Source organism: Panthera onca, chromosome A3 (assembly GCF_046562875.1).
Source record: "Panthera onca isolate mPanOnc1 chromosome A3, mPanOnc1 haplotype 2, whole genome shotgun sequence".
In the NCBI taxonomy this organism is placed as follows: Eukaryota; Metazoa; Chordata; class Mammalia; order Carnivora; family Felidae; genus Panthera; species Panthera onca.
Window position 1 is genome coordinate 61045466 of NC_138341.1, and position 21695 is coordinate 61067160.

A 21695-nucleotide genomic window follows, 5' to 3' on the forward strand; every position below is an offset into this window, starting at 1 on the left:
GGAGTAGCCTGATGACAAGGCCCAAGGCACCTCACTCCAACATGCTTCTGAACACATGGCTGCTATGCTACCTAAAGAGCTACAGACCTTAAAACCCTGAAGTGAAATAAAGGAAAAGTATCCACATGCCACTTACTTTTTTGTCTTCCTGAACTAAAACTACAGAGTGGCTTGCCAGGACAAGCTTTAGTGGGAAACTTCAACTATCTGTACTCAGAGGCTCAATCTGTTCCCAGAGGAGCATCTATGGGAGGTAAGGTTAATACCTAATTTCCACATTGCTTGCTACTTTTAACCCAGTGAGAGTCCAAGCATAGTAAAGATTCAAACAATGTTTTGAATTCTGTAAGAGGTCATGGATTTCATCCAATATAAATTAAGGGTTTTTTTTTTTTTTTTTTTTTTTAAGGGTGTTTTCTTTTTTAAAAGGATTGAGAAGAGGTAGACTTACAAAATCTTCTAACTAATTCAACCATTTAGGGTAGTCAGCTTCACTAAACATTTTATTTCTTCAAAATGCTGCTTCTGCCAACAGGATTATCATGCCCTCTTCTTTACAAACAGGAACTCCTTTACAGTCCAACTGCAATTCCGTTTGCCCTGGAGTAGGCACAAAATTCAGTGCAACTGTCGCATGGTGTTCTAGAAGAAAAAGAAGGAGCTTATTACTGCATTATGAAAACTATCCATACAGTACTACAACTGGCTTATTACAGTGGGGGTGGGGGGAGAAATCTTGAGTGTTTCCCAATTCTTATAACAAAGGATACTACTAACATACCTTCTGGCCAGTTCCTATATCTCCATTTCATGACGATCTTTTTATTTGTCAACTAAAAATACAGGGGAAATTCCCTTAAGACATCTTTTAAAACTTCCAGTGCAACACAGAAAATCCTTTCATTAAAACTCCTGAGGTACTAAAGGTAATCAACAAACAACATACAGTCCCATCTTCCAGGTTATATGCCAGCATCACTGAGAATCCATTGTTCTAGGTGCCACAATGTCCTTAACAGCAGTAACATCAAGGACAGAAGTATAGTGACAGTGGTAACCAAAACTGGGCTGATGTCAAGGGTGACACTGGGCAACACAGACCCTAGTGATTTAGGTGGCAGAAATGTGAAACTTCTAGACCAAGAGTTGAGGGGAATTAACTATACTTCTTTCTTCTAAAACCAGTACAATTACTATGCAACTAAGGCTTCATCTTTATCACTACTTAGTATTTGTAACATTTACTTGTTCTACACCAAGTATACGTAACTTTTTACCATAACCAATTTTATAAATTTCTCAAGTTTCTGTGAACTCAGATAAAAAAGCAAATTAAAAACACAGATTTTTAAAAAGCAATGTAACAGAAGGGTCAGTCCCAGCTTACTTTTCTTTAACCCTAAAGCTTACTTACCAATTCTACATATTCGCCGGTGATTTTCCCATCAAACATTTGGAATATCCCTCCTTTTTCAGCTTCTAATATAGCAAGAGATTTATAGCAAGAGATTTAGAAAATTTCTGCACCAGCTAACCAAGTAAAACATACAAGAGACATGTCATCCCATCATGCCCTATCACCTTTTGAACCTAAAGGCAAAGTATTAACAAAATCATCACTATGGTTTGGGGTTTTTGTTTTTTTGTTTTTTTCCTAATCCTCAATAGCATTTACTTACAGCTTTCTCTCCCTTTCTGAAGGAGAAAACCCAGTATTGTATCCCCTAAGTGCAGACATATTTCCCTAAAAATGCCCATCTTTTAGCCCCTTAAATTTTTTTTAGAAGTTATCCTAAAGCCCTCTATCACCACCACGCTAGGTCTCTTCAATCATAAAAAAAACATGGCTATCTGGGAAACCAAAAACCAGCTCCAGTTCTTAGTGGCACATTTTCTCCCCACATCAGCACTGGGGGCCCTAGCTTGGGAAGTTACTTACATCTTTCACAGTGAAGATGCTGTACAGCTGCTCTACAGTTGGGTCAAACAGTTCGGTCATGTGCAGTGTCACCGTGGGGATCCTCACACCCAAACCCATTGGAGATGAAGCCTGAATCTCAAGAAGAGTAGATGTTCCAAAGGATAACTAAATAGCATGCCAGGAGATAAAGCTACTTAGATTTAAAAATTCAGTCTTTCAGTCTTACCAAAAGGTCCTCAAATTCCACACTATACCTTCCAGACGCATGGAAAGAGCATGAAAAGCCTTTTTAGCACCACCAATCCCAGTTACTGTGAAACAGCTCATTGTGGCTATGAGCTAGCTCCTCGGCTCTGTTCTACTCCCAGGCCATGGCTTAACACCCCAAATCCTACTTGGACAAGTACATATGGCCCAGAGGGCACAAAGATAAGCAGATGAAGGACAACAGCACTTAAGGCCAAAGGCTGTCAATTCCCACCACCAGATTCCAAGAATGGGATCCCAAACCTCCTAAACCAAAAGTCTGAAGCAGTGTTTTCCACTGTGGTAGGTGAACCACAACATCACCAGGTTTTGTAATCTGCCTACCAAAAAACCCTGCCTTTGGAGCATTGTCTTGAACTAAATTCAGTATTTATCCCACAAGAAACCCTATTTATACATTCCCTTCCCTCAAGGATGAAAGTGTCATTTCATCATTTCCCAAAACAATGGCACAGGATACAAAGATGGATGAACTGGCCTTCCTCACTAGCCTTTGCAGCTCTCCATCATTTAGAGCTTTAAATATTCTCATTAAGCACTTCCTCTTCCCTCCCTACGTATTGGCCACCACAGCTCATACCTGCAAGGTATTCTCCATTTCCTTTTAAATGTCAATTTTAGGGAAGAAGACAATAACCTCACTTCCACGCAGTGCAGGAATTATCTAGGAGTTCCTCAGGAATTATCTCAACTATACCTGTAATACCTTTCATTCATTCGATATTCAACAAAGATTTATTAATAAGCACCTACTATGTGTCAGGCATTGTGCTAGAAGCTGGAGATACAGCAGTCAATAAGACACCTTCCATGCCACCTTAGAGCTTACAGTGTAGCAGGGAAGATAAACAAGTAATTATACAAACAACTGAATAAATTATTCCAGAAAAGTCTTAGCAATTCTGTAGGCAAAACAGTTCGCAATGTATACAATGCCGATGGTCACTAATCGTGCACTTACTTGTAACTAGCTCTCAACCTCCAGACTACAATTTTTATCCTGCAGCATAAAGAGTTGTTTCGGAAGCCTCAGACATAACCCTAACCTGGAAATCCAAGTACAGAGCAGAACTTGGGTAACTAGAAAAGGGACACACTGGTTCACAAGGGTGGCCTTCTACCCGTCTTAAGTGCCTTCATGTAATCTCCAAGGGCCTCTCTGACCTTGGCGGTGCCTGCAGTTTTCATAAGATCCTTCAGTATATCCCCATCTCCTTTCTTTTTACTCACGTTCATCTACAAATCAGAAACATACAAACATAAAAATCTGGTTTGATGTACTCTTACAACATCAGGACACATGGCTGGAAGAAGCACTATGACGGTGAGGGAAGGGGAAGAAGTGGATGTGAGAGAGATGTGCCAGGTTTCTTCACAGACTGAAAAGCTGTAAGGATTTTTTAATCCAAGGTCCACTGACTGGGTTGATGGCCAGATCTTAAGGGGACTTCTTAGAAATGTGAACTCCTTAATTTGCATACAAAATGTTGTGTGTATATGTGTATGTATTCTATTGATGATGTAGTCACACCCCATGGCTTTTATCAGGGTCTAGAAATGCGCTGTCCAGTATGGTAGCCACTAGCCACATTTGGCTATTGAGCACTTGAAATGTGGCTGGTCTGATTTGAGATGTGCTACGAGTGTGAAATAATACACACAACAGACTTTGAAGATTTAGTACAAAAAAAGACTGTAAAATAATCCCAATAATTTTGATACTAATTACATGTTTAAATGGTATTTTTATACATTCGGTTAAATAAAAATATAAATATTAAAATTAATTTCATTTGTTTCCTTTAACTTTTTTAATATGGCTACTCGAAAATTTTAAATTCCATATGTGGCTTGCATTGTATTTCTATTGAACAGCGCTGGTCTAGTACCCCAAAGCCAGTGTCATTAGGAAAATCGAGTTCCCATGTAACATGGCCTTGGGCTACACTTTTTTGGTAGGGAGGAAGAAAGGAAGAGGGAGGGAGAAAAAGGGACAGTAAGAGTGGGGAGGAGGCAGACAGAGGGAAGCATCAGAAGGCCATTCTGGCTCTGGCAATGCCTCTGTGGTATTCTCAGAATAAAAAGAGATGTTGGTTTAAAATATTTCACATCCCTATGATTCACTTGAGATGGGTATGGTCCCAGATCCTGGGTCCCACTTTATTCTGTAATGCCACCAAGGGTTGAACCGAAAAGACCAGTTTAATACGCTGATGAAAAACTTTTCATCATGCTGAATATAGCGACGTGAAATCACAGTCCTTAAAGGCGTCAACCACATGTCTGAAGATGTGTATGAGACAGCGCCCCCCCCTTTTTTTTTTTTTTTTTTTTTTTTTTGAGGGCGAGCAGGAGAGGGGCAGAGAGAGAAAGGGAGACACAGAATCTAAAGCGGGCTCCAGGCTCTGAGCCGTCAACACAGAGCCCAATGCAGGGCTCGAATTCATGAACTGTGAGATCATGACCTGAGCTGAAGTCAGATGCTTAACCGACTGAGCCACCCAGGTGCCCGAGACAGCCCCACCTGTATAGCATTTTATAACCTTTAATAAAGGGAGGTTGTATGTTTCTCAGTATAATTTAATTTTTATGTCTTTGTAAGCCTTCATATTTAAATACATTCACAAATCAAAACCCCTTTGTCAAATTATCTTGGTTTGGAAAATATGGCTGCTGTACAAATGGTCCCTCCCCAGAACCAAGCTTTTGGCTCAAGAGGGCAATCACTGAGAATCAAGCCTGGGTGTTCCACAAGGCTCTAGCTCCCAGGAGAACTAGGAGAGCTAATCAAAAGCAACATGGACTAACTAGTTTCTGAAAAACCATGCGATACAATCACAGCTAAAAGCTGAATATTTTCACATTCAAAGGAAACAGCAGAGATGCAGAAACAAAACCCCGTTCACCAAGCTGCACATCCGCCTAAGCACTTAACAGACCATACACTGTCACATTTATCTGATGCCACCCCTGAAAGACGAATTAGTCCCACTTCACAGATGAAAAGGCTGTGGAGGGCGTGGTCACCTGCCCAAGGACTACACCTGGTGCATGGGGCAGTCTGGGGCTTCCTCTTCTTTCCTACACGGCTCCACTCCACACCCCACACTGCCCCCCACCCACCCAGCATAGTAAACCTTCTTGGCAAACAAACCCTTTACAATACACCACAACCACTGCACAGGAATCACAAAGTGTATTCAATAGTTTTTCAAATGCCCAACGTATACAGCAGAAGCTTGGACTTAAAAAACAAAACAAAACAAAAAAAACAGATACCTCACCTCGGTGTCATCTACTTCATTTTCTTCAGAAAGGCTGAGTATTTCAATCAATCCCTTGTGCTTTGCACCAGATTCTTTAATTACACTTGAAATGAACAAAATACATTCTTCAATTGTAAAGTAACAACTGGTTTATGCCAAACTGCCTTAACTAAACAGCCCACCCTCCACACAGGGTGCACCACAGATGGTGACACGGCAAGCTCAAGGCTTTCCCAGCACACAGGTGTTCTGGCCCACAACAGAGATAGGCAAACAGCAAATGTGGAGGTAAAACCCAGCCAATGAAAGTGCACACAAAATTAGGGGCCAGGTGGAGGCATGAGACGAGTAAGTGGGCCTTTAACCCATGTTTCTGTTTTCCTCCCCCAATAATCTTTACCAGGATCAAAGCAGGATAAAGGGCTGTCTTGAAGAGCAGTCACATAAGGGATGGGAGGCCAGAAAGGGGCACGGAGTTGCAATCATGGAAAGCGTGAAGGGAGACAGGCTGTGACTTAGGGAAGTTATGCTTGGGCCCCACGCAGCTAGATTTCTTTCAATACCAAAGTGCTGATTTCAGTGACAACATCAAGATGGCAATGTAGTTATCCCCAACTTCAGTCCCCCTCACAAGACCAACTAGCAGCTATCTATCCACAGGCAAGACACCACTGAGAATCCCAGAATGCAGAGGCAAGGGAGATGCACCCTTGGTGGACCAAAGACAAGGACCAAAGAGAAGGGTAAGAGAAGTGGTAACACTGACCAAACTGCCCCTCCTGAGGCCAGCACAGAGCTGTGGTTTCTTCAATGGGAAAAAAAGTGGACATCCAGATCCCCAAGCATTGTGGGATGCTTCCCAGGAAGCCCTTCTGGGGTCTCAGCTAACAGGGACCACTGGGAATCAGAAGCGGGGGCAGGGCTTTCAATAACCAGAGCGCAGATCTTGTTGGACGGTGTTCTTGCTTGCAGCAGTGCATGAGCAAAGATTCCAGCCAGTGACTCTGCCCATCTGCAAAGCTCAGCTGGTACCCTATGTGACCAGGGCGCTTGGTTGGCGATTATGCCTGATTTGGACTCCAGTCAACTGGCTGAAACCAGCTGTAGAGCCCATTCTACTGCCCCACCCAGGCAAAGAAGCAAATTTGCAGACCCACTCAACTGCTGACAGAAGCCCGACCACAGAATCTGGGCAGCCACAGAGCCCATCCTCTAGCCCCACTTGGGCAGGAAGCCAAACCAGCAGCCCTGCCCAACTGTTCAGCACAGCTTCTGGTCCTATAAGCAGGGAGCCTGAAGAGTGTCCCTAAGCAGCCTTGAAGCACAGCCTACAATTCTGCCCAAATGCTGGACACATCTTGTGGCCTTGCCCAGATAGGGAGCCCAGGCAGTGACCCTACCCAGCCACAGAGCACAGTCCCTAGCCCCAACCAACTACAGGATACAGCTGGAGGTCCATCCCCACCAGAGAACCCAGCCAGCAATGTTGCTCAAGAGCAGAGCACAACCAGAGGCTACCTGATCTCGAAACCAGGCCTGCAGACTTCTGGGGCACAGTCTGATCACAGAGCACAGCCTGAGATCAGGTCCAATCATGAAACTCTGCCTGTGGCCTGACCTCAACAGAGTCTAGCCAGCAGAACCATCTGGTCAGGATGGTCTAAGACCCCACCCAACCAGGAGCAATGGTGGAGACCCACCCATAGTGCTGCCCAATCAGAGCCCAACCAGTGGCATTGCCTTTCCAGAGGACACATCCAGTAACCCCACCGGATCAGAGGTAACTACAGAGCCCAGCTAGTGACCCCAAGTGACCATGTAACACAGCCAACAGCCACACCCAGTCCGAAAGCCTGCCCAGCAGCCCTGCTTGAACACAGAGCCCAACAAGCAGACCCACCCTACCAAGGAGCCCAGCTAGTAGAGCCCTGACCCCCAACCACAGAGCATGAGCAGTGGTCTCACCCAACTAGAGACCCTGACAGCATGCCCTGCCTACCATGAATGCTACTAGCTGACCCACCCAGTAACCCATTCAAGCTAAGCTGAATGGTGAAGATTTTTCCTACTGGAGCAAACTGGTAAAGTCTGGAAAAGGAAACCACTTATATGTGCAGATACCAATGCAAAGAATTAAGGCTCATGAAGAATCAGGTAAACATGACACCACCAAAGGAAACTAACAAAGCTCCAATAACAGATCCTAAAGAAATGGAGATCCATGAACTATATAATCAGTAATTAAGAATAAACCTCTGGGGCACCTGGGTGGCTCAGTCAGTTGAGCATCCAACTTCAGCTCAGGTCATAATCTTACCACTTGTGGGTTCGAGACCCAAGTCAGGCTCTGTGCTGACAGCTCAGAGCCCAGAGCCTCCTTCAGATTCTGTGTTTCTGTCTCTCTCTGCCCCTCCCCAACGCTTTCTTTCTCCCTCAAAAATAAACAAACGTTTTTTTAAAAAAAGAATCAATTTCTTGGGGAGCCTGGGTGGCTAAGTTGGTTGAGCATCCAACTCTTCATTTTGGCTCAGGTCATTGTCCCAGGGTCATGAGATTGAGCCCCGCATCAGGCTCCACACTGAAGCCTGCTTGGGATTCTCTCCCTCTGCCCCTCTCCCCCACTTGCACTCTTTTCTCTCTAAAATAAATTTAAAATTTTTTTTAATTAAAAAAAAAGTTACGTTTTAACAAGAAGGACAGACAGCTAAATAAAATTAAGAGAATAATACATGAGCAAAATGAGAAGTACCACAACGAAACAAAGCAGAAATCCCAGAGCTGAAGAATACAATGACTGAAGAACTGCACAGAAAGCTTGAACGGCTAAATTGACCAAGCAGATATAAGAACTAGTGAATGAGAAGATAGGTTATTTGAAATTGGCATCATAAAAACATAAGAATGTGACGGGCTCCTGGGTGGCTCAGTTGGCTAAGCACTGGCCTTCGGCTCAGGTGATGATCTCAAAGTTCATGAGTTTGAGCCCCACATCAGGCTCTGTGCTGACAGCTCAGAGCCTGGAGCCTGCTTCAGATTCTGTGTCTCCCTCTCTCTCTGCCCTTCCCCCACTCATGCTCGGTCTCTCTCAAAAGTAAATAAATATTAAAAAAAATTTTTTAAACATAAGAATGTGTAAAATCCACCAATAACAGTAATATACATAGTATATATATATATATTAAGAGTAAATATATAGTCAAAGTTAGATCTAATATTGTAATGGTGTTGCATAATTCAATTACAACTCTAATTTAAAAGCTAAACATACTAAAAATGATCCTAACTACAATAATTTATTACTAGATACAGAATATAAAAATATGCAAATTATAACATCAAGAACCTAAAATATGAGGAAGGCAGAAGTATAAATTTCTGTATGCTATCAAAGGTCTTAGTAATTTAAATAGCATGTTATAAATATAAGACATTTCATGTACGTCTCAGGGTAACGACCTGAGGAAAACCTGTAGTAGGTACACAAAAGATTATGATAAAGGAGTTAAAGCACACCACCACAAAAAGGCATGAGATCACCAAGGAAGACAGCAAGAAAAGAAGCAAGAACATTGGATCTACAAAACAGGCAACAACAAAATGGCAAGTGTAAGTTGTTACCTATCAAGAATTACTTTAAACATAAACCATTGAATTCTCCAATCAAAAGACACAGAATGGCTGAGTGGATTAAAAAGAAATAAGAGACAACATCCAATAATCTGCTGCCTGTAACACAGAGGCTCACTTTAGCATGACAGTGAGAGTGAGGGGGTGAAAAAGATATTTCAAGCAAATGGCAACCAAAAAACAAAAAAGCAGGAGTAGCTATACTTGTGTTAAACAAAATATTAAGAAAAAAAGATGGTCAAAAAAAACCTAAGTAAGGTTGTTATATAATGGTAAAGGGATCAATTCATCAAGAAGATATAACAACTGTAAATATTTATGTACCTAACATTGAAGCACCTAAATATATAAAGCAAATACTGATAGATTAACTAAAAGGAGAAATAACTGGCAATATAATAATTGGAGACTTTAATACCCCATACTCAACAGTGGAGAGATCACCCAGACAAAAAATCAATAAGGAAACAGCAGATTTGAACATTATAGACCAAATGGAACTAACAGACATATACAGAACAATCCTTTAAATATCAACAGAATGTACATTCTTCTCAAGGATCCACACAACATCTTCTGGGATAAATCACATTGGACACTAAACAAGTCTCAACAAATTAAAAAATATAAAAATTTAAGTATCTTTTCAAACCACAATGGTATGAAACTAGAAAGTAGTAACAGGAGGAAAGCTGGAAAATTCACAGATACGTGGAAATTAAATAAAACATTTCTGAACCAATGGCTCAAAGAAATCAAAAGGGAAATTTTAAAAATAACTTGAGACAGGAGTGCCTGGATGGCTCAGTCAGTTAAGAGGCCAACTTCGGCTCAGGTCATGATCTCACTGGTTCATGAGTTCGAGCCCCACGTCAGGCTCTGCACTGACAGCTCGGAGCCTGGAGCCTGGAGCCTACTTCGGATTCTGTGTCTCCCTCTCTCTCTGCCACCCCACCCCACGCCCCCGCCACACACTGTCTCTCTCAAAAATAAATAAACATTAAAAAATAAAAACTTTAAAAAAATTAAAAAAAAATAACTTGAGACAAATAATAGAAACACACACACCAAGACCTATGGGATGTAGAAAAAACAGTTCTAAGCAGGAAGTTTGTAGTGATGAGCACATAAATCAAGAAAAAGAAGATTTCAAATAAAGAACCTAACCTTATACCTCAACGAGCCAGAAAAAAACAAAGCCCAAAGTTATCAGAAGAAAGCAAATAAGAAGCATCTATAGATTCAATGCAATCCCTATCAAAATGCCAATGGAATTCTAAAATTTACATGAAACCACAAAACACCCTGAACAGGCAAAGCAATCCTGAGAAGGAAAAACAAAGCTGGAGGCATCATAATTCCTGATTTCAAACTTCACTACAAAACTACAGAGATCAAAACAAAATAGTAGTGACATGAAAACAGACAAAGACCAATGGAACAGAATCAAGAGCCCAGAAATAAATCCATACATATATGGTCAACTTATATTTGACAACGTAAGCAAGAATACTCAGTGGGTAAAAGACAGTCTCTTCATTAAATGGTACTGGGAAGGTGTACCTGCATGGCTCAGTCGGTTAAGTGTCCAACTTCAGCTCAAGTCACAATCTCATGGCTCAGGGGTTTGAGCCCCATGTCGGGCTCTGTGCTGACAGCTCAGAGCCTGGAGCCTGCTTCGGATTCTGTGTCTTCCTTTCTCTCTGCCCCTCCCCTGCTCATGCTCTCTCAAAACTAAATAAACGTTAAAAATTTGTTTTAATAAATAAATGCTACTGGGAAAACTTAATATTCACATGCAAAAGACTGACACACTGGACCCCTATCTTATACCACTCAAAAAAACTAATTCAAAATGAACTAAAGACTGAAATGTTAAGATTTGAAACCATTAAACTCCTAGAAGGAGGATAAAAGCTCCCTGACAGCAGTCTTGGCAATGATTTTTGGATGTAACACCAAAACCACAAGCAACAAAAGTGAAACAAGTAGGACCATCTCAAACTAAAAAGCTTCCGCAAAGAAAAAAATCAGTCAACAAAATGAAAGGGCAACATGCAGAATGGGAGAAAATATTTGTAAACCTTATGTGATAAGAAGTTAATATCCAAAGTATATAAGGAACTCCTAAAACCTGACAACCACCAAAAAAAAAAAAAAAAAAAAAAAAAAAAAAGAAATAATAATCCCAGTAAAAATGGGCAAACTACATAAATAGACACTTACGCAAAGGAGATGTTTAAATAGATGACAGGTACATGAAAAGGTACTCAACATACTAATCATCAGGGAAATGCAGATCAAAATCACAATGAGGGGCATGTAGGTAAAGCAGCTGACTCTTGATTTTGGCTTAGGTCATGATCTCATGGTGGTAAGATCAAGCCGGGAGTGGGAGCTTGGGAGTCTCAGTGTGGAACCTACTTAGGATTCATTCTCTTTCCCTTTCTCTTTCTCTCTTTGTCTTTCTCTTTCTCTCTCTCTCTTTCTCTCTCCCCCTCCTCTCCCTCTCCCCCACTTGCACATGCACGCTCTCTCAAAAATTAAAAAAACAAAACAAAACAAAAAGATCTATGGGAACAGGGGCACCTAGGTGGCTCAGTTGGTTGAACGTCTGACTCTTGATTTTGGCTCAGGTCATGATCTCAGGGTCATGGGATCAAGCCCCCATTCGAGCTCCGAGCTGGGTGTGGAGACTGCTTGCAATTCATTCTCATATTCCCTCTCTCTCTCTCTCTCTCTCTTCCTCTCCCACTGCCCCTCTCTCCTGCTCTCTCTCTCTCAAAAATAAAATAAAAAAATTTTAAGTTTAAAAAACAAAAAACCAAATCACAATGAGGGATCACCCTACATGTGCTGGAATGGCCAGGATCAGAAAGAGGTAACAAGTGTTGGTGAGGATGTGGACAACAGGGAACCCTTGTGTGCTGTTGGTGGGAATGCAAATTGATGCAGCCACTGTGGAAAACTGGATGGAGGTTCCTCAAAAAAATTGAAACAGAAGTACCATATGATCCAGCAATCCCACTTCTGGGTATACCAGTAAAACCTTGGTTTGTAACCAGAATTCGTTCCAGAAACATGCTTGTAATCCAAAGCATTTGTCTACCCAAGTGTTTTCAAGTTGTGCTTGTTGTGGGCTCAGCTGTGATCGGTTGTGATCATGTGCCATTTGGCGTCACCTACTACTCGCACTGCAAGATATTGCTCATTTACTGAGTTAAAATTTACTGGAAATGTTTGCTTGTCTTGCAGAACGCTCACAGAACAAGTTACTCACAATCCAAGGATTTACTTATATCCAAAGGAAATAACATCACTATCTAAGAGACATCTGCACCTCCATGTTGACTACAGCATTATTTACAGTTGCTAACACATGGAAACAACTGAAGTATCCACTGATGGATAAATGGATAAAGAAAATGTGGTGTACACACACACACACACACACACACACACACACACACACACACACACTATTATTCAGTCATAAAAAAAAAAAAGGAAATCCTGCTATTTGGAACAACATGGATGGACCCTGTGGGCATTATGCTAAGTGAAAAAAAGTCAGACAACGACAAAAATGATATCTCATTTACATGTGAAATCTAAAAAATCAAACTCCTAGAAACGGAGAGTAGTTTGGTGGTTGCAGGGAGCCAGTGGTGTTGAAGGTGGTCAAAGGAAACAAAGGGTCCAAACTTCCAGTTACAGGAAGAGTAAGTTCTGAGGATGTAATATACAGCCTGATGACTACAGTTAACATTATTATATTATATATTTGAAAGTTAGTAAGAAAGTAAATCTGAAAAGTTCTCAACATACACACACAAAAATGGTAACTATATGGGATGAGAGATGTGTTAACTAACCTTATTGTGATCATCATTTCTAATACACACACACACACACACACACACACACACACCCCATCAGGCCATATACCTTAACCTTATACAGTGTTATAAATCAACTGTGTCTCAATAAAGGTGGGAAAAAATTAAAGTTTAACTTAAAAAAGAAAAAAAAAATGACCAGTGTTGACTCTTCCCCAGAGGGTCCCACTTGCCACCTCTGGGGCTCACTGCTAGAGGAGAAAAGCACAAGGGGTGAGGGTAGGGCATCCTCAGCCCTGTCTTGGAGTAGCTGAGTCTTATCTCACAAAGGAGGTGGTTGCCACTTTGAAGTGAGGGAGACAGAAGAGACACAAGGCCACGAGATTCCCTGGGACACTCGGAGCCCTGTGCTGGGGGTGGGGTAGGGTGAGGGTGTAAGGTGCCAGACCCTGCCATGTCCAGCCAACAGCAGACAATGAAGGAGCAACAGAGAGAAAACCTCTAGCCAGAAGGTCCCAGGCAGGAGTGGACTTTTGACACTTGTGGAGCACCTTCCTGGGCTCAAGCCCAGCTCTAGCAAAGCGGCCAGCAGGGCAAAAGCCCAAGGCCAGCTTGCTGTGGAACTCTCTAACCCAACTCTCAAGAAAGGAGCCGACTCCTGGGCAAAGGCCCAAACTTTAACTCAGTACAATCTTCTACAACTAGATCTCTCCCTCTCCCCTCCTCTTCCTTTTCCCCTTTGTCTTCATATCCATGATTATTTCAACAAGTATTCATTGAGCCCAGACTGTCTGTCAGCCAGGAACTAGGCACCACAGCAGAAACTTACTCTTTTAACAAACACACAACGTTCCAGACAGTGATCTGGGCCTGGAAACAAAACCAATCCATCCCTAACCAAATGACTTAAAGAATGAAAACAACACAAATGTTCATCAGCTGATGAAGAGATAAACAAAACATGCTATATCTGTACAACAGAATATCATTCAACCATAAAAAGGAATGAAACATGCTACAACATGGATGAGTCTTGAAAACATTATGCTAAGTGAAAGGAGCCAATCACCTCCATGTGTGACCCAAAACTATAAAAGTCATAGAAGAACACAGGCAGTAATTTCTCTGACACTAACCACAGCAACTCTTTTCTAGATATGTCTCCTGAGGTAAGGAAAATAAAAGCAAAAATAAACTATTGCGATTACATCAAAATAAAAAGCTTCTGCACAGCAAAGGAAATGATCAACAAAACTAAAAACCTACTGAATGGGAGAATATATTTGCAAAAGATATATCCAATAAAGGATTAGTATCCAAAAGGTACAAAGAAATTCTACAGGGGTGCCTGGCTGGCTCAGTCAGTACAGCCTGTGACTTTTGATCTTGGGGTTGTGAGTTTGAGCCCCACAATGGACGCAGAGCTTACTTTAAAAAATAAAAATATTTTTTTGAAAATAAAAAACTTCTGTAACTCAACACCAAAAAAATAAATAATCCAATCTAAAAATGGGCAAAAGACATGAACAGACATTTCTCCAAAGAAGACATACAGATGGCCAACAGACACATGAAAAGATGTTCAACATCACTAATCATAAGAGAAATGGGACTCAAAACCACAATGAGAGATCACCTCACATCTATCAAAATGGCTAAAATCAAAAATACAAGAAACAGGGCACTGGGCTGCCTCAGTCAGAAGGGCAGGCTTGATCTTGGAGTCATGAGTTTGAGACCCACACTGGGTGTAGAGATTACTTAAATAAATAAATATTTTAAAAAACAACAACAGGAGAAATAACAAGTGTTGGTAAGGATGTGGAGAAACGGGAACCCTCTTGTACTGTTGGTGGGAATGCAAACTGGTGCAGCTACTGTGGAAAACAGTGTGAAGTTTCCTCAACAAATTAAAAATAGAACTACCCTATGATCCAGAAATCACACTACTGGGTATTTACCCAAAGGAAATGAAAACACTAATTCAAAAATATGTGCACCCCTATATCTATTGCAGCATTATTTACAATAGCCAAATTATGGAATATTTTATTCCAATATATATATATGTGTGTGTGTGTGTGTGTGTATATATGTTTATATATATATATATATACACACACACACACACATGAAGTATTATTCAGCCACAAAAAAAAAAATGAAATCTTGCCATATGCAACAACATAGATGGATCTCAAGATCCATCCAACATTTAATAAGTCAGAGAACGACAGATACCATATGATTTCACTCATATGTGGAATTTAAGATGAGACTGAGTAATATATACAATTGTTCAATCCCTATATTGTACATCTGAAACTAATTTAACACTTATGTTAACTATACTGGTGTTAAAATTAAAAAAAAAAGGGGGGGGTCATTCACAAAAGACCACATACTCTAGGATTCCATTCATAGAAGTGTCCAGAAGAGGCAAATCCACTGAGACAGAAAACAGATCAGTGGTTGCCAAAGACTCGGAAATGACTGCTAACGAGTTCAGGGGTTTTTGTGAGTGATGAAAATGTTCTAAAATCAACTGTAGTGACGGCTGCACAACTCTGTGAGTGTGCTGGAAACCACTGAACTGCATACTTTACATGGATGAACTATATGGTATGTGAATCAGATCTCAATAAAGCTGGTATTTTTAAAAATCCCTGCCCTGATGAATGGGGGCTGGAGGGCAACCAGATAAATAAAATATTTAAGTAACCATATAAAGATACCAAATAACAGTGCTGTGGGGGAAAATAAAGTGGGAAGGGAGACAGTACAAGGAAGGGACCTGCGATCTTTGTATAACAGAGATAGGTGGCTTCACTCAGGACAAGGACCTGAAGGACCCAAAAGAGTCCGCATGCAGAGAAGAGTGTTCCAGCAACTCCAGAAAACTCTAGGGCTCACAAGTGCCTGGCAGACAAGAGTCCAGCTGCAATCAAAGAGCCCTAAGCAGGGGCACCTGGGTGGCTCAGTCGGTTAAGCGTCCGACTTCGGCTCAGGTCATGATCTTGCAGTCTGTGAGTTTGAGCCCCGCGTCGGGCTCTGTGCTGACAGCTCAGAGCCTGGAGCCTGTTTCAGATTCTGTGTCTCCCTCTCTCTCTGACCCTCCCCCGTTCATACTCTGTCAATCCCTGTCTCAGAAATAAATAAACATTAAAAAAAATTAAAAAAAAAAAAAAAGAGCTCTAAGCAGCTGTGTGATGGGAGAAAGGGAAGCCCCCAGCTTGTCGGACATGACAGAAGGGTATCTGTAACTATGAAGACCAATTCAGGGGCCAATAAGTGCTAGGCTAATATCAGTTCTAAAAATATCTGCTGAACAAGTGAATGATAAATGAACCAACTCTGCCCCAAGGCTGCCTCCAGCCCTAGCTGTCCCCTGAGCCCCGTTACCTTTCCAGCTCAGTCTGATGTTCCACTCATAGAAGAAAATCAGCTTTCCTTTGCGGCTGCTGCAAGAAGCCTCACCTTCTACCTGCTTCAGCTCACTGATCACACGGTGTCCAGTCTCATTCTCCACGACGATGCCCACCAAGAGGTCGCGGAGCTTCCCCTTGGACAAGCTGGTAGCATCCCGCTCTGTCCTGCCAGGGACCAGAAAGGAAGAGCCATGAATGGAAGCCCCAGCTGGTATCCACATGCCCAGGCTGGGGCATCAGGGCAGTGAGATCCGCTCATCTCCTCTCAGGCAGCCTTGACAGACCTACCAATCTCAAAGTTCCAAATGTGCTTCTTAAATCAGATTTCCACCAAATATCTTTTCATATTCCCGCTCAGTTCCTTAGGATACTATTATCCACTATGTAAAGTAGTATTTTGTCTTCAAAACACTAGCTTATTTGGGGCCAAGGGGTCTAGCAATCTCACCCATTGGAAATGGATGGGCAAAGCGGCCATACAAAAAGGCAGTAATAACCGAATTAATTTTAATCACAAGACAAATGATCAAGTGTTTTCACACATATATTATCTCATGCAATCTTCCCAAATAAATGCTTCCATTTTAGGGAGTGGAAACGAGGTGAGAGAAGTCCCTGATGTGTCATGGTGACAGTGCTGGGAAAGGAGAGGCCAGGGCTCCCTCAATAAGCCGCTCACAAGCTGACGGCTTTACTCTGCCCTGACCTGCCTCAACATCAGCTTGATGGCCTTGAGGTAACACAGCCCTCAGTGATGCTGCATCACCTCCTGAAACTCTGGGGCAGAGAGGGAGGCAAGTATTAAGCCCATGTTCCAGATGACATCCAAAAAGGATGTGCAACCGCTCAAACTCCTAGAAGGCGGGGCTCACTAAAAGCCAATCGAGTTAGATCTACAGCTGAGATCCAATTTCCTGTTCTTTCCACTACACGCAGACCAACGGACAAGCGCGCACACACGCGCACACTCTAGCTCCTTTTAACTTCTAGAAACAACAAGAGGGGTGGGGGGTGGGGGAGTCTTAAGGTCACAGACTGTCAAAGTTGAACAGGTAAGTCAGATACCATTCGTGGGGCCCAAACCAAGTTTCACAAGAAGGAAACTGAAGTTCCACAGCCAAGTGCAGATAAGCCCCCAGGTCTCCGGACTCACCTGAGGCTTATTTACAGCAGCGCTCGGAGCAGCTGCGGGGGCGGGGAGAATCCTCTGCACCTGTGCAGGCCCCGCCCTACGGAGGGAGCGCCGCGGCCCGAGAGGCCTGGCCACCCCACCCCGCAGGGCACCCGGAGCCCGGTGCTCGCAGAGGGGCCCCACCATCCGGCCCGCCGCTGCGGAGGAGGAGGCCCGAAAGCCCCGGCCCCCGCCCAGCCGCACCAGTGCCAGTTGTTCACATTGGTCCCGTCCTCCCGCTCCTCCACGATCCAGCGCCGGTCCCCCTGGCCCCATTTGGTCATGTCTACGCTGACGGAGCGGCCTCCGCGGAGAACAAAAAAGGGCCTCCGTGCGGGATGCCCTGCGGCTCCGTAGCGACGTTTCCGGCCTCCGAGCCCGAGATCCGAGCGTTCGCGGCGCCCAGAAGGTGCCAGAAAATCCCGCCCCCTGCGCCGCCCCGCCCCGCTGCGGGGCGCGGAGAGAGCAGGAGCCCTGCCGGGGATCCGGGAGGCGGGGTCGCGCGGAGCAGTGCAGTGTTGGGGCCGGGAGGCCGCGAAGCCCAAACGGGGCCGCACGGTCTGGGAGGCAGGGGTGATGGGGGCAAGGCGTCCGAGAGGTACGGCTGGAGAGGGGCGCGAGCCAGGAGCCCCGGGCCCGCCAGGGGACTCGCAAGTGCAGAGCCCAGGAAGGGGACCTTCGGCCGCCTGCAAAAAACCGAGACGCCGTTTAAGGATTCTTTATTACTATCGCAGTGATCATTTTCTTTTTTTTTTTTTTTTTTTTTTTTTTTTTTTTAATTTTTTTTTTTTTTCAACGTTTTTTATTTATTTTTGGGACAGAGAGAGACAGAGCATGAACGGGGGAGGGGCAGAGAGAGAGGGAGACACAGAATGAGAAACAGGCTCCAGGCTCCGAGCCATCAGCCCAGAGCCCGACGCGGGGCTCGAACTCACAGACCGCGAGATCGTGACCTGGCTGAAGTCGGACGCTTAACCGACTGCGCCACCCAGGCGCCCCCGCAGTGATCATTTTCAGTGCAAGCAAGTGGTGGGTAAGGGACGCCTGAGGGAGGTATTGGGGATGCAGCTGGCAGGCTGTCAGCGGCCCCGCTAACGGTATTCGGTGAACCTGGTCCTGGAGGATGCGCCCCGAGCACTTGATCACCCTGTTCGCGGTGCGACAGACTCCAGCTCGGAGCGCGCGCACGGTGCGCTGTGGTCTGTGCTGTGCGCACGCTCTTCACGCCGCAATCCTACTCTGTTCCTGCAGAGTTGGTTCACCCTGGTTCTCACGCCTTTCCAACACCTGTGCAAGCAGCACGAACTGCCAAGTTCTGTTACTTCAGAAATGTTTACATTCTATGCACGTAATAATCCTTCATAGATGACCAAAGAATGTGATTGCAAGCAAAAAAAAACAAAAAAGGTGATAGCAAGCACCTATTATTGGAGCTTACAGCAATTTTTCAATAATTAAGTGGATGTTGATGACTTCTTTCACAAATTTTCACCGTCCTACAAAAACTTTGCACCAATTATATGGACACTGTTACTAAGATGTCAATGGATATTTATTTAGCAGGGAAAACGAATAATGACAATGAAAGGGTGGAAGTACCTGGCTGTTTTCTTCCTTTGCCTGTGTTCTGTGCTCATTAAATTTACTGGGGGAGAATATTTTCTCCATTTGCTTACTGGAGCTGCTACATTCCAATATCATCTTCAGAAAAGCTATCCCAGTTGAGTCAACAAAATAACATTGATCCCCAAACAAAATAACATTGTAATTTCACCTTTCATAGCTTTACTTCACCAAAGGCATGAACGCTGACACGAGGTGTCAAATAAGGAAGAATTGCAGTGGCAATAGTAAGTGGGCATCGTTTTCTTGTGGATTCGCTGTTTCATCTTTTATCTAATTCATAAAGACGGGCACCTGGCTGCCTCACTTGGTCTCGGGGTCCTGAGTTTGTTCCCCACATTGCGGGTAGAGATTACACAAAGAATATTACTAATAGAACATTACATGGTAAGATTTATATATATATAAGTAACCTGGGGGAAAACAAGACTTACCAGAAAACATACAAAGGCAGAAGCTATAATTACTAAAATTTTATGTGAACAAAAATATTTTCTAACATTTATACAAAAAGAAATTATCCCAATGGAAGTGACTTTATTAAAATGGAAATGGAAAAGGTATTATTCTTTGTAGGTAATTGATCAAGAATTAAATTGACCTTAGGCACCTGGGTGTCTCAGTCAGTTGAGCACCTGACTCTTGGGTTTGGCTCAGGTCATGGTATTGAGCCCCGCATCTGGCTCTGCACTAAGCTTGGAGCCTGCTTGGGATTCTCTCTCTCTCCCTCTGCCCCTCTCCCCACAGCTTGTGCTCTCTCTCAAAAAAAAAAATAAATAAGTAAATAAAAATAAAATTTTAAATTGGCCTAAAAGAAATTGCTCCAAAAAATAATTTTCACAAAGAAAATCTTCAGAATTAATGTAATTATTATTAAAATATTTGTCTTTGGGACACCTGGGTGGGTACGTTGGTTAAGTGTCCAACACTTGATCTCTCTGTTTAGGTCATGACTTCACGGTTCATGAGACTGAGCCCAGCATCCAGCTCTGAGCTGACAGCTCAGAGCCTACTTGGGATTCTCTTTCTCCCTCCCTCTCTGCCCCTCCCCTGCTCTCGCGTGTGCATGTCCTCTCTCTCTCTCTCTCTCTCTCTCTCTCTCTCTCTCTCTCTCTCTCAAAATAAATAAAAATGAAAAATAAAATATTTGTCTTTAAAAACCAGTGAAGGGTCTCAAAGAGATATCTGTACACCCATGATCAGAGCAGCATTATTCACAACAGCTAAAATGTGGAAGTAACCCAGTGTACATTCACAGATGAATGGATAAGCAAACTGGTATATGCATACAGTAGACCATTATCCTTACAAAGGAAGGAAAGTCTGACATATGCTACAACATGGATCAATCTTGAGGTTCACTTTATGCTACTAATGTGAACTTAGCATATTAACATTATGTTAAGTGAAATAAGCCAGTCACAAAAAGACAAATACTGCATGATTCCCCTTATCTGAAGTGTTTAGAGTAGTCAGATTCACAGAGACAGAGAGAATAGTGGTGGCAAGGGGCTGGGGGGAGGGCGGCATGGGAGTTATTGTTTAATGGGTGTAGAGTTTCAGTTTTACAAGGTAAAAAGAGTCCTGGAGATGGACAGTGGTGATGGTTGCACCACATTTTGAACGTATTCAATACCACTGACCTGTACACTGAATGGTTAGGATGGTAAATTTTGTTATGTGTGTTTTGCCACACACACAAATCAATGAATCGATGAGTAAAAGACTGTTGGAGAAGAGCATATTCACACAGTATGAAGGTGCCTCACACACACACACGCACACAAACTCATACAGTTTGCCGCTTAATTACAAAAGGGAGAAGTGATCTTTACAAAGGAGAAATCTGGATGCAAGAGATGAATCAGAGGAATCTACCCCCAAAACCAAGAGCACACTGTATACTCTGTATGTTAGCTAACTTGACAATAAATTATATATAAAAAATAAAGGAAGGTTTTTTCCATTTCTAAAAAAAAAAAAAACAGTCACTGCTCTACATCCTACTTCTTACAGCACGGAAAAAAAGAGAGAGAGAAACCGAGACTAACCACCTTAACCAAATGATCAAACTCAGCATCACCAACAGTGGACCAAATGGACATGGATACACCGTCACCCATGCAGTATTCCTGTGCAAAGTGCTTAATCTGAATCAAAGCATGCAGAAACAACCAGAAAAGCCCAAACTGAGGGAAATGCTGCACGATGGGGCTGGCTTGGACTCTTTGCAAATAAACATTTCGTGAATGTCAAAGGAAGACTAGAGAGGGGTGCCAGGCTGTGGCTCAGTCAGAGCATCTGACTCTTGATCTTGGGGTGGTGAGTCTGAGCCCCACCTTGGGTGTGGAGACTACTTTTTAAAAAGGGGGGCACCTCTGTGGCTCAGTCAGTTAAGTGTCTGGCTTTGGCTCAGGTCATGATCTCATGGCTCGTGGATTCAAGCCCCACATCAGGCTCTGTGCTGACAGCTCAGAGCCTGGAGCCTGATTTGGATTCGGTGTGTGCCTCTCTCTCTGCCTCTCCCCCACTTGCGCTCGGTCTTTCTCAAAA

General features: G+C 43.1%; 1 protein-coding gene across 1 annotated transcript; it reads right to left on the reverse strand.

The window, feature by feature from the left end:
- Positions 1-416: 416 nt before the first annotated feature.
- Positions 417-17890, reverse strand: LOC132671977 (activator of 90 kDa heat shock protein ATPase homolog 2-like). The gene is given in 10 exon segments (XM_081795125.1): positions 417-534; positions 536-642; positions 782-833; positions 1415-1498; positions 1501-1530; positions 1940-2086; positions 3353-3424; positions 5473-5579; positions 16323-16513; positions 17724-17890. Coding segments are annotated over 10 exon segments (936 nt in total). The 5' UTR covers positions 17804-17890; the 3' UTR covers positions 417-468.
- Positions 17891-21695: the final 3805 nt, after the last annotated feature.